Here is a 13,206-nt window from a genome sequence, read left to right on the forward strand (position 1 = left end):
TTGAAATTTAAAGTGGAACACACAAATGTACAGAAAACAGGCTAACACAAGTCACACAAAGAGCATTACTTATGCAAAATATTTTCCCTCTAAAGCCAACTTCATAAAAGTGGAAATTACCTCTAATAATGAAAATATATACATTTCAAAAAAGAACAAAAATTAATTGCTTTACTCTAATCTATTTCCTCCTTTCATAGTTTGAGTATTACTCAATCTTTATAATACCATAGGAGAAATAATGACATAATATAAAGTAGAAATTTAATTCTCAAACCTTTTCTGTAATGCTTAATAATGTATCTGGCTAATTTGCTTAGAATTTCACAAAAAAGTTTATGCACCATGGATTTGGCCATTACATATTTATCATTGTGTATGTCTTTTTTTTTTCCTGCCTCAATGAGAGAAGTCCTGCCTGAAAATTAGTACACATCACTTAATATACACTGAATTGGCACATCAGGAAATAATTAAAACGATTTTTGCTGAAATACACCTTTTAAGAATGTGATTCAAATTATTCTAAACAAATTAGACAACTAGATATAAAAATGTCAATTTGTTAATGAGAACAAAACATTGCTTAATTATTTAAAAAATTAAGTCTGGGAGGAAAGGTATGGATTTCCATTGTAGAAAATCAAATCACAGGTAATGGGGCAAGAAGACAAATATCTTGAAATAAGAAAAACTTGTTTTACTACTAGAAGAAAACATGTACCTCTTGTCTTTGTTTATTTGGTCACCAAATCCCACTGTATTCACAATGGTCAATTTCAATCGAACATTACTTTCTTGGAGTTCATATGTCTGAGCTTTAAGTCTAACATGCGGGTAAAAATGTGAGGATTCATGGTCTTCAAAATTAGTATTAAACAATGTATCAATCAGCGTTGATTTTCCAATTCCAGTCTCCCCTGAAAGAAACAAAGGTACATCTTTACAGGTACACAGAATGGATGTAAAAAAACAGCACTGTGAACTCTTAGATGGTTTCAAGGATCCCAATTATTTCAAAGGCTGAGGTGTCCATGAAAGAAATACATGCTATGGGTGGTCCACTGAGTCATTAGCAGAGCATAAAAATGAGTATGTATGCTAGGTTACTCAGAACTCTGAAGAAAGCACTGAAATGTTTAAAGAACAAACAAAAAGTTTAAAACAGTACAGCTTAAAAAAAATCAAAAACACAAAACTGATAGAATTTAAATAACTGAAAAATATCTGTGATCATGATCGCAAATTGATAACAGGTATACCACACAGCTTACAAGAATGAAGTACGCACAAGGAACACGAAGGAACAATTTAGAGGAAGAGTTTGGCACTTACCAACACAGAGAATATTAAAACAGAAGCCTTGCTGAATGGATCTATTGACCAGTTGATCAGGCAAACTCTCAAAACCAACATGGCCAGACATACATAAAGAACGAATTTTTTCTTTTTTTTGCTGAAGAAAAACAAAAGAACAGCAACAATAAAAACAAAACTTTTACTAAGATAGGAGATAAGCAAATTTGAAAGAATAAATACAATTTATCAAAGAAACTAAAGATTTGATGATCGTTATACCTCTCCAAGACACAAGTGATTAAGTAAACTTGTGAGAAATCTGTGCCCAGACCCTCAAAACACGTATATCTTCTTCTCTTCATACGATGAGAGTCCAGCACTATTTATAACATTAAAATATTTCATTTCCAAAATAAGAAAATACCCAAGTAAACTATGGCATATTCATTCACAAAACAGAATATTTAAAGTCATTAAAGATGCGTATGATATAATTTTAATAACATTTTAACATTTTCAGTAAAATGTTTAGTGATAAAAAGTACAAGACAAAATTATAGATACAATTCCAGCTCCCAGTAAAGGCAGAATAGCCTATGTCACACTATCCTCCTGCTAATAATTGTAATCAATTCTTTCAAGTCACTGGAGTGCAATCAAACGCAGACAGACACTGGAGGGGAGACTCTTGAGAAGGAAACCATATAAGGTGAGATGCATCTTTCCAGCTTTCCCCTGAGGGTGCTCCCCAGTCACTGACTGCTGCACAAGAAGGTAGAGGACAATATGGAAGTGGCAGCTTTACTGGGTTGAGAAGTCAGTTGGAGATAAAGGCAGGGAGATCAGCTGAAAATTGAAGGAGAAAATTCCAGAAGGAGGGACTCCAAAATCTGCAAATGCACTCCCCTCAAATCTTTCACTGACTGCTGAACTGCAGATGTATAGAAGAAATACAAAGAACCTAACATGGGGAAATGGGAATTAGAGGAAGTTATGTAGAGCTTTCAAGAGAGTCATCCTTAGGAGCCTGAATTTTAAGTCTGTAAGTTAAAGGGGTTTGGTAAACATTTAAGGCTTTCCACTGAAAACCTATATGGGCCACATGTTAGGAGTAAGAATCACATCCCATGAATCAGAAATGTTCCCTAGTGCAGAAGGCACAACTGAAGTACACCTGCCCTAACAAAGCCTATAACAAAGGCTCAACATGCTCAATGTGACCAACCAGTAATTTAACTGCCTGCTAGAACAAAAGTCAACATTCTTCAGAAGAAGAAAATAGAATCCAGCACCTTCACAATGTATCATCCACAATATCAAAAATTACTACATAGGCAGAAGCAGAAAAATTTGATTCATAGTTGAGGAAAAAAAGTCAACAGAAAGAGATCCACAAATGAACCAAATGTTAAATTAGCTGATTAGAGCTTTAAAATAACAATGATAAACATGCTAAAGAAGAAAAATATACTCTTTCTACAGGAAAAAGAGATGGATATAACAGGTGACATGACAGGGAATTATGAAATATGAAAAATCTCAACAACAAAAGGAAACAAATGGAATTCCTAGAATGGCAAAATGCAACATCTGAAATAAAATGTTATTGAATAGTATTAACAGAAGGTAAATAAAATGGAATGAAGATTTGTTTGTTGTTATTACCTAAGCTGAAATATCTTTATTTATCCAAGCTAAAATTTTCACTAGAAAAGATAAAATTATAACAGAGCCTCAAAAAACTATGGAACAATATCAATGGTCTAACCTACCTATAATTGGAATATCAGATGGAAAAAAGAGGGCAGACAGGGGGAAGGAGAAAGGAAATATCTAAGTAAGATTGACTCAAAATTTTCCAATTTTCTAAACATGAACTCAGAGATCCAAAAATTTCAACAAACTGCAAACAGGAAAAATCCAAAGGAACCCAAAACCAGGCAAGTCAGAGCAAACTGTTTAAAAACAAGGATAAAGGAAAACTTGACAAACACAGGTATGGCAGACATATTACACACAAGTAAAACAAAATGACCACAAGTTTCTCATAAGAAACAACGCAAACCAGAAGACAACAGAAAAGCATCAATAAAATGCCAAAAGAAAAAAATGACAACCAAGAATTCTATATCCAATGAAAGTATCCTTTACAATTCAAGGGAAAATGAAGACATCTTCAGACAAACAAAATCTGAGAAAATTCATTGCAAGCAGACCTACAGTAAAAGAGATGTAAAAAGTTCTTCAAGAGAACAGAAAATGAGAATAGATAGAAACCTAGACCTACAAAACGGAATTAAGATTGCTGGAAAGGTAAAAATATGGGTAAATATAAGAGAACTTTTTGCTTGTCTTAATTTCTTGAAAATATAATTGGATGTTTAAAGCAACAACAACAACAACGTATTACAGGATTTATAATACATAGAGAAGTGGAATATATCATAATGACAGCACAAAGGAAAGGAGGGGAAATGGAGACATACTGCTGTAAGGTTTCTGTATGACACGTGAAGTGCTATATTGTTCGAAGGTAGTATGTATAAGTTAAAGCCTACATCAATTACTATTTAAAAAAAACAACAGCGGTATAGTTAATAAGCCAACAGTGGAAATAGAATGCAATCATAACAATACTCTATTAACCCAAACGATGACGAACAACTGGAAGTCTGATAAATTTGCTGGTGCGAATGCAAAATGGTGCAGCTATTGTGGAAAACAGGTGGGTAGCTTCTATAAAGTTAAGTACACATTACTATACAACCAAAAAATCCACTTGTAGGTACCCAAAATAAATAAAAACATACATCTACACAAAGACTTATGCGGGAATGTTCAAAGGAGCTTTACTCTAAACAGTCAAAAACTGGAAACATCAAAAACAATGTCCAACAACTGGTGAATGGATAAACAAATTATAGTATATCCAATACAATGGAATATCAAACTACTGATACAAGCCACAACATGGATAAATCTCAAAGCTTAGTATCTAAATAGTAATTTATTTACTGTGATTGGAGTTAAAAAAAAAGGTACATTTTTTTCATATATTCTCATATATATATATGAATATGGATTAAAATGTCTCAAAGGGCAGTGACAGACCAAGTGGTTACCACTAGGAAGTGATCTTGGAGGTGGAGGTGAAAAAGACGATACGTGGTGGGAAGAATTCTAAGATAGACCCCAAAATGTATGGCCCCAGGTATACTCACACTTTCTGATTATTCAAACAAACACTACTCAAGGTGCTGCTATGAAAAGATTTTTGCTGATGTAATTAAGGTTAACCTTAGAAAGGGAGGTTAACCAAATCAGTTCACCTTAGAAAGGAAGGTTACCCGTGGTGGGCCTGACCTAATTAGCTGAGCCCTTAGGAATGACTAAGAACTTCCAGGTGAAAGGGATTTGAAGCATGAAGAGGATTTGAGTCATCTCTTGCTGTACCGATAAGAGGGAGCCACATGGCAAGGACCTAATGATCTCTAGGAGCTGACAGCAACCAGCTAACAAGGAACTGAAATCTGCCAACAACCTGAAAGACTTTGGTAGGGGAGTCTCCAGATGAGAACCCACCAGCCAACATCCTGAGTGAGACCCCAGGCAGAGAAGCCACCTGGGCCTGCCTTCTGGCCTACAGAACCGTGAGCTAACAAACAGGTGTTGTCTTAAGCAGCTAAATTCATAGTAATTTGTTATGGAGCAACAGAAAACCAGTACACTATATTTTCTTTTGTGCCCTTTAAATCCTTTTTAGTCATGTAAGCATGTTATCTTTATGATTAAAAGAGAGAGTGAAGACACACTATGTCATGAAAATATTCAAGATTAATTTTTATGTGATGAGTTTATCAGATGAAAGTTGAATTAAATGGCCTATGGAATCCCTCTGGCATTAGAGCTATATAATTTTAATGTCATGGAAACAAAAGAAGCTTGTTAAAAATATGGAATTGGTCACCATAATTTAATGAAGAACAGGGCCAGAGTGAATGAGTAAGCAACGATCACTCAATGGATTAGTCACTAAAAAATTACTAGTGACTGTGACAGTAATTTCAGCAAAGCAATTTTAGAAGGAAGAGACACTCAAAAAGTCTGTGAGGTGATAAAAATGAAATATACTATTATCATAATACCAATGAGAGAAAAAAATAAAAAGGGTGGCAGTTTGGTGGTCAAATTATGATTTTCAAAACCATAGGGACCTTAGCATGTGTGGAGAAAGAGGGAAAAAGAGCAGATGTACTGGAGCACAGAACTAAAGGAAATGATTTAACATTATTGAATTACACCCATGCTTATATTTGCAATTTTCTTTTTTTAAAAATTCGACAACTTCTCTCTTTCACCAAGTTAAACTTACTCCCTCTTTTTAAATATAAATTTCAATATGAAATGTGCCCTCCTACACAGGCACATTTGGAAGGACCCCGGAAACATTAAGGTCTGATCTGGAGCTCAGGAAGGCATCTGACAGGGCCACACAGGGACTTCCTACACTGTCACTAAAGAAGTTCTTTACTTTCACCAAGTTCTGCAAGTATGCTCAGCAAAAGCAGCGCTCGTATTCAGTTGGAGTTTTATTTTGCTTAATGTCAAGCTGGATAGACACACTGTGGACATTCACCAATTACTGAATCCCTCATTGATTTTGAACTTGAATGAACACAAAAATAATTCACTTTCAAAGTAAGTATAAACAAAAGTCTGTCAGGTCTCTGATTAGTTATCTTGAAATCACAGAGACATCTGGAGTACAATATGGATCAATATTATACATTTTCCTATTTAAACTTTACAATATTTAAAAGATATACTCACTCTCTGTTCATCATCAGATACTTGGGAGGACTTGTAAGTTTTTGTTGCCATGTGAAGCTGAAAGAGCTGAAAAAAATTAAAAGAAAATACAGATATTACTCAAAAAAAACCTATATCTGAATAATATATTTACATTAAAAGGAATTCTAATATTGTCATTATTACCAAGTTTTGACTTGCAATCTACACGACTGACTCATGTTTAAAATGGTGGTTATGCTGGGTAGGTACCTGCATAAGTAAATAATGTATGATATTCAACATATAATATACATTAATGTACACACACACACACACACACACACACACACACACACACACAAGCCAGTTTAAAGGGGATCCAGTATATGGTGATGGAAAGAGAGCTGACTGTGGGTGTTGAACACACAATGTGATATATAGACGATGTATTACAGAATTGTACACCTGAAACCTATGTAACTTTACTAACAATTGTCACCCCAATAAACTTTAATTAAAAAAGACAAACAGTAAACTCCCATTTGCATCCAGGAAGACAAAAAAAAAAAAAAAAAAAAACATTACTTTTATGGGAAAGGCTTTAGAAGATTAAAAAAGGGAAAATAAGCTATTTCACTTGAAAAAGATACTCTACGAGCCAAGAAGGCACTCAAAATTAGGTATACCCCATGTAGCATGCCAGGGGAGAGAAATGTTAACGCTCCAGTTTCAGTATAGATGGCAAAGCAGGGATTTTAACATTTGAACAAGTCCCTTAGTTATCCAATTACAGTAGAAATAATTATCATTTATAATACTCCTATTACATGCCCGTTACCATGCCAGCTCATTGAAGTACATTTTCTTATTTAATCCTTACAGCAGATCTGAGCTCTACATTCCCACAGCCTGCATGAGAACACTGGGATTCTGAAAGTTTAAATAACTTACCCCAAATCATACCAGTCAGTAAGTTGTAGATGCAGCACTGATTTGACTGCAAAGCTGGTGTTCCTCCCAACTTGTAAACCAAATACACATTCACTGTGTTTGCAACAGTAAGGAACGGGGAAGAGAGGTTTAAGAGAAGTTATGGGAATTTCAAAGCAATGCTGCCTCAAAAGGCACTGCAATCCTACTTTTGAGTGCAGCACAAGATATGGAGGAAATGTGTGCCTTTTTACAAAGTAATATCTATATGGATGGAGTAAGAAACAAATGCAAACAGTGCCAGTGAGCATACAGTACACAGTAAGTACCCTTCCTACCCTTGATTCCCTAGTTCCTCAGTTCTCCCGAGGTCACCAGACTCTTCTGCGCCCTTCCAGAGATAGACCATGCACGTATTTAAGCATATGTGAATATGCAGGTCTCCTGTTGACACATTAATAAATGGTAGCAGCCTATTGCTCTGTATTGTGTATTTTTCACTTAATCCATCACTGGTACCCAGATCTACCTCATTCTTTCTATAGGACAGCATTCTGTTCTGTATACTACAGCATATGTGGATGTTCTATCTTTACTTAAGCAGTCCCCTGGTCTTTAATTACAATGAACTATGCTGCAGTGAACAGCTCTGCCCATAGGTAGGATGCAAGGCAGAACCTCACCACTGCAGCAGGGGAGTGGGCTTTCTGGCACATCAAACCGCTCTCCTGCCCCCACTGGGATCATGCATGCAATCCCACAGAGACACACAGGTATACTTCATGACTGGATTTTACAGAATGTTAACAGCGATCTTCCTCTGGCACATTCTGGGTAATCTAAGCTTTTGAAGCCACCCTTGTTAAGTCACCGCTACATATACAGTGTTTCCAAATCCTGAGTTGCTAACTGAACACAGTGTTGCAACATGAAATGACTGGTCAGTTGGAAGATGCTCTTATATAAAAGTAATTGTACTGGCTGTGTTCTCACAATTTAAAAAGTAAGAAATACATAATGATACAAAACACATCAGAATTGGCCTACGGTTTTGTTTTTAATTTTTAATTGTACATATATGTCACCTTACTCCCTCCAGCCAGCCCCCTGCCATTCTAATAAACCTGCTTTCCCCCAGTCTATGCGGTACATAGTAGCAGATCACGTCCCTCCATTACACCAGGACAGAAAAGTGAGTGACAAGGAAAGAGCAGAGGTGGTTACAGAGATTTGGAGAAAGGGGAGCTCATTAAAGGCCAGAGCAGTTTTCCAAGAAGACAATGACACTGAACTGAGACAATGACACTCTTACTGAGTCCCCTCCTCCTCTTACCCTCTGGTAACCACTAAACTATTGTCTATGTCTAGGAGTTTTTGTTTCTTTATTTGTCTTGTTCCTTTGTTGCTTTCAGTTTTATATCCCACATATGACTGAAGTCATATGCTTCTCAACTTTTTTTGTCTGATTTATTTCAGGGGCCCAATATATGGTGATGGAAGGAGAACTGACTCTGGGTGGTGAGCACACAATGTGAGAATAGATGACATAGTACAGAATTGTACACTCAAAACCTATGTAATTTTACTAACCCAATAGATTTATTTAAAACCCAATATATTTATTTAAAAAAGAAAAGTGGTATAGCGTCTGATGAGGTGGCATTTAAGATATAAAACAACCCTGAGTGTCTTCAGAAGGGAGTCAGAATTTCGTATCTGGAGAAACTAAATAGTGGTTATGAGTTTGGTAAGGAAAAAGGGTTCATTGGTCTCCTGCTACAGTTATGAATGAGGTTGAGAAACAGCTACGGGCCAGTGTAGAAGAGCAGCTGACTGGGGAAGTCTGAAGTGTCCATCTACAGAGCCTGACTCGTTGGTAAAGGTAAAGAAGTGCCACGGGAAGCACTGCTGAGGACCCCTATTCAGAGCCTTGCATTGGAGAAACAGTACGAGTGGAACAACCGGCTTGTGTCACTTCTAATGGAACACGCTACTTGTTCACATCAGTGTCGAAAGGGAGGTGCCACACAGCTAATTAACTGAAGGCCATATTATTTCCACTTATCAACTATAGAACTCTAGTAAAAATTAAATTTTAATTTAAAAAATTACAATAAGAAAGTAGTTTTCAGTTTTTAATACGAGTATAATGGATATCATATGACTAGATGTGTGTGAAATGCTGCTCAGTAAGCAGTTTGGTTGATAAGTAAAATTTGCTTAGAAAAAAATAAGACAGGTTTTGTACTCATTTATCGCTAAACTTTGACTAATAAAAACTAGGTTACATTTCTGTCATTTATGTAAGTTCACATAAAGTATCTGCTTTTGTTTATTCATTTCCTTTGTTTCTGAACACCGGCCAAAAAGCCTTCTTAAAATCTCTGTGGATAAATGTTTTGATCAGGAAGTATGAATGAGTCACATGAAAGTATTATAAATAGTTGTTTTAAATATTTTCCACTGGTACTACTTTAGACTAAATTTCCAAAACAAGATTTAGAATGAAACAGTTTTTTAGTTATTAACAACACAATATTAAAGGTAAAATAATAAGGGGACAAAGTTAACCCAATCCCTCTGGTGGTAAAGCCTAAATTAAAAAAATCTGGAAGTGGAATTCCAGTCTACTCTATCACTGACTATGTGCAAATCACATACTTACTATGGTGCAAATCACGACGCTGGGTTCTGAGGTCTCAGGGGTAAGACATGGTCCTTGATCTTAAGAACTTACATCAGAGAAACGCAAACTCGTAACAGGCAATCATAATCTCATTCCAAGGCACAAGGAACACTAACAAAACCATAAACTACACTTGACTACACAGTCGGTTTGCTTTTTCTGTATTTTTTATTTTAAATACATATATACATCATAATACAGAAACATACATATATTGAAATCTATACACCTATTACCTAGAAGAAAAAACTTATACAGTTCCTTTAATTCCTGGCAAAGTCTAACACATATTTTTTTCTTTTTTTAAAGAAATTGCAGTATATAATGAATCATAGAAAAAGTGCCAGAACATTCTGGGGTAGCTGGAGGAAGATCAGGTTCTCCACCTTCTTCAAAATTTCAGTTTGGGGAATATGGGCAACACAACTGAGGTGGCATAGACTTTGTCCTGGGGGCCCTTGGGAGACATGACCTTTTTCCTATCAGCCAGTTATGGGAAAACATTTGGTGATTCTTTCACACCAGGACCCCAGATAACGACTTTCCTTAACTACTTGGAAACATTCCTTGGAAACTGCCTTCTAGCTTCTCTCTAGGTAACAATGAGACTTGGCAGAACAGAATTCTGACTTGACTTTAAAATAGCTTCATTTCAACTTCATTTTCCCACAATTTCTATCTTCAGACATCTAACCCAAGAAATAAAATCAAAGTTTTCAAAGTCTTCCCTGGTGTTTCTTGGACACATTTAGGAGAGAGAGCAAAAGAGAGAATATATGAAGACAGTAGTCAAAATAATTATCTGGGCCTATTGAATGGATTTTGAGAGAGTATGGTTCTTTGTCTTAAAACAATACTTTAAAAGATTCCACAGACTCATTCTTTAAAATCACTTAATTAAATCTTCACGTTAAGGAAACTTTAAAATAGTTAATAGTGCTGATCTAAAATTTTCCTAGAAATAAATAGTAATATTACATTATTCAAATTATGCAGAGGATGACTCCAGAAGTGAATGCTTCCAAGCAGGGAAAAAAGAATTCAATTAAAATCAATGGGACTGGGGACGACAGAGGGCAAAGCCGCACCGGTCTCCTGTGAACGTGCCCAGCCTGGTCTCCCCAGGACAGTCTGTCTAGGGCAGTTAAGGGTAGTCCAAGTCCCATCAATGTATCCATTTTTATCTCAACTTTACCATCATCTCCAAAAAATACAAAAGCTAAATGATAACAACAAACTCTAATATTCATAGGATTCAAATTAGGATTCGGGTTAGAGTTAGAAAAAAAAAGTCTAATATTCAGCCTCAAAACATCGTCAAAATGGGGAAATTCTTGATAGTAGCTCGTAAAAAAGTTAGGGGTTTTAAGCTTAACTAAAGCTTACAATATTACATGGCTGCTTAAAATACAAATGTAATCTTCTTTTGAAATTACTTCCCCCCCTTAATTAGAAAAGGAGTATTTCATGTTTATTATAGGAAAAAATACCATTTCTAATTGTCATTTTAATGACATTGCAATAAACGTCTCTCTTGTGGTAGCCAAAGACGGGCTCCACTCAGATCTCCGTTGGAGCAAGAACTTGTCCTTGGGCGACAAAGAACGCAGTCAGCCAACAGCCTTCAGCAGCAGAGCCTTCAGGAGCTGCCTACGGACCCGACCCACACTCACTTTCCAGGCCACCCCTCGCCAAGGACGAGCACAGTGAGCTGTCAGGGCCCAGCCCCTTCTGCCCTAAGCAGGCAAATCCCAGTCAGTCCAAGTTCTCCGTTGGGTTGGTCCAGACAGTTGCGAGGTTGCCAAGGCCGCTGAGGCTCTGCCTGCTCTGCTTCCTAACCTCTTCCCTTTCACACCTGCTAACAGCCGCAGCAGGGCCTAAAGGCTTTTATTCTCCAGTCCTGCTTCCTCCACAGGCATCACCTCCCCTCCCCCTCCACTCCTAATCTCTGACATTCCTAGCTCTTCAGCATCTGCTTCCTGGGGGACCCAAAGGGAAACACATGTATAAGCATCAGTTATTTTGTACATCTGATAATTTCTTCATGAAATTCATAGAAGGCAATTACTGGTCAAAGGTATAAATGTATTGCCCAACTGCACCTCAAAAAGGCTGTACCTGCTCACATTTCCAAAATTAGTATATAAAAATAAAGTGTCCATTTCATTATATAGTCATTAATACAGGGTATTAACAAATTTTAAGTGTTAATTTGATAGGCAAAAACTGACAAGTTAATTTGACTTCTGGTATTTTGAATATTTTGTTTCAGGTTACTGGCCTGAAAATTAGATAACATATTTTCATAAATCATCAGCTTATGTTTTTCCCCCACTTGCCTATTAGGGTAGTCCTTTTTTGTTTCTCTAAAAAGAGCTGTTGGCTATAACTCTATGCATGTCATGTGTATTGCAAATATCTTTTCCTGATTTGTCATTGATCGTTTCAGTTTTCACAGAGTCCAACCTATCAATCTTTTCCTTTATAGTTTCTCCCTTAAAGGTAAAGCTTAGAAAATCTTTCCATACCCTGAGGTTTTAAAAGAAAAAATGCATCTAAATTTTTTCCAAGTTGTTTTATGACTTCATGTCTTACACAGAAGTTTTTAAGCCTTTTAAAAATTACTTTCTAATACTTTATGAGTTAAGGAAATCTGACTTTCCCCCAATATTGCTAGCTTACTGCACCATCAAGGGCTAGTCAGGTGTACTCAAATATCTATAGTCAGGCTTATGGAAATGAATCTCTCAAGGGAAAAACTAGGACCCACGAATGGACTAGAGAGGCAGATTTAACACAAAGAAGAGAAATTACTGAAGGACTAGAACTGTCTGGCAAGAGTGGAATGGACCGTACCATGAAGGATTCAGCTGTTGGCCGGGGGACGGGGAGGTGGTTCAAATAACTGACACTGTCATTGCAACTGGGCAAACTGTAGAGTCGATTCCTACACTGAGTGGGAAGCAAAACTAATGATCTTCTAAGGTCTCTTTCAACTCTAATTTCGTGACTGTACACCTCTGAGCAAGCAATGAGGAAGAGATATGTGATGTGATAGAGAATGAGACTGAGTCATGGAAACTACGTGTACAGACAAGGTGTATGAAGGAAAGACAACAAAACTGCACCTGGTTGATGTGGAAAGACTTCTCGGAACTAAATCTCAAGGCTCATTTAAATGAAAAGTAGATGGTTTGCATTCCTGGGAGAGAGAACATATTCCATGCAGATTAGGTGATTAAAATGTCAATCATATTTGAGCAGTGATTTATTGAACCAAGTAAAAGCAAATGGGACAGGAGCTGAAGAAAGGGGAAGGCAGAAAAGACTCATTGGAAGGACTTAAAATTAACAAGGAACATTTGGGGGGAAAAAAAGAACACTGAAGAATTAGTGTGAAGTCTATCAATACACACTGCTTTTCATGTATTCCTTAAACACGCACAATGTTTATAAAAGGCGTTACATTTTCAGGACAGAATAACAGACCCCAGCCACTG

At 36.5% G+C, this 13,206-nt stretch overlaps 1 protein-coding gene across 4 annotated transcripts in view; it reads right to left on the reverse strand.

Annotated features, from left to right (window-relative positions):
* SEPTIN10 (septin 10) overlaps positions 1-13,206 on the reverse strand; it is a 58,877-nt gene that overhangs the window by 29,301 nt on the left and 16,370 nt on the right. For all 4 annotated transcript variants that reach the window (XM_074332310.2, XM_019757044.3, XM_088796048.1 and 1 more), the window contains exons 2-4: positions 6,130-6,195; positions 1,336-1,456; positions 725-920 (exon numbers count right to left, since the gene is read on the reverse strand). In XM_074332310.2, the coding sequence (XP_074188411.1) occupies positions 725-920; positions 1,336-1,456; positions 6,130-6,180 (368 nt within the window). In that variant the 5' untranslated portion in view covers positions 6,181-6,195. The remainder of the gene's footprint in view (positions 1-724; positions 921-1,335; positions 1,457-6,129; positions 6,196-13,206) is intronic.

This window comes from Rhinolophus sinicus, chromosome 2, assembly GCF_057876585.1.
Source record: "Rhinolophus sinicus isolate RSI-liver-muscle chromosome 2, RSI-T2T, whole genome shotgun sequence".
NCBI classification, from domain to species: domain Eukaryota; kingdom Metazoa; phylum Chordata; class Mammalia; order Chiroptera; family Rhinolophidae; genus Rhinolophus; species Rhinolophus sinicus.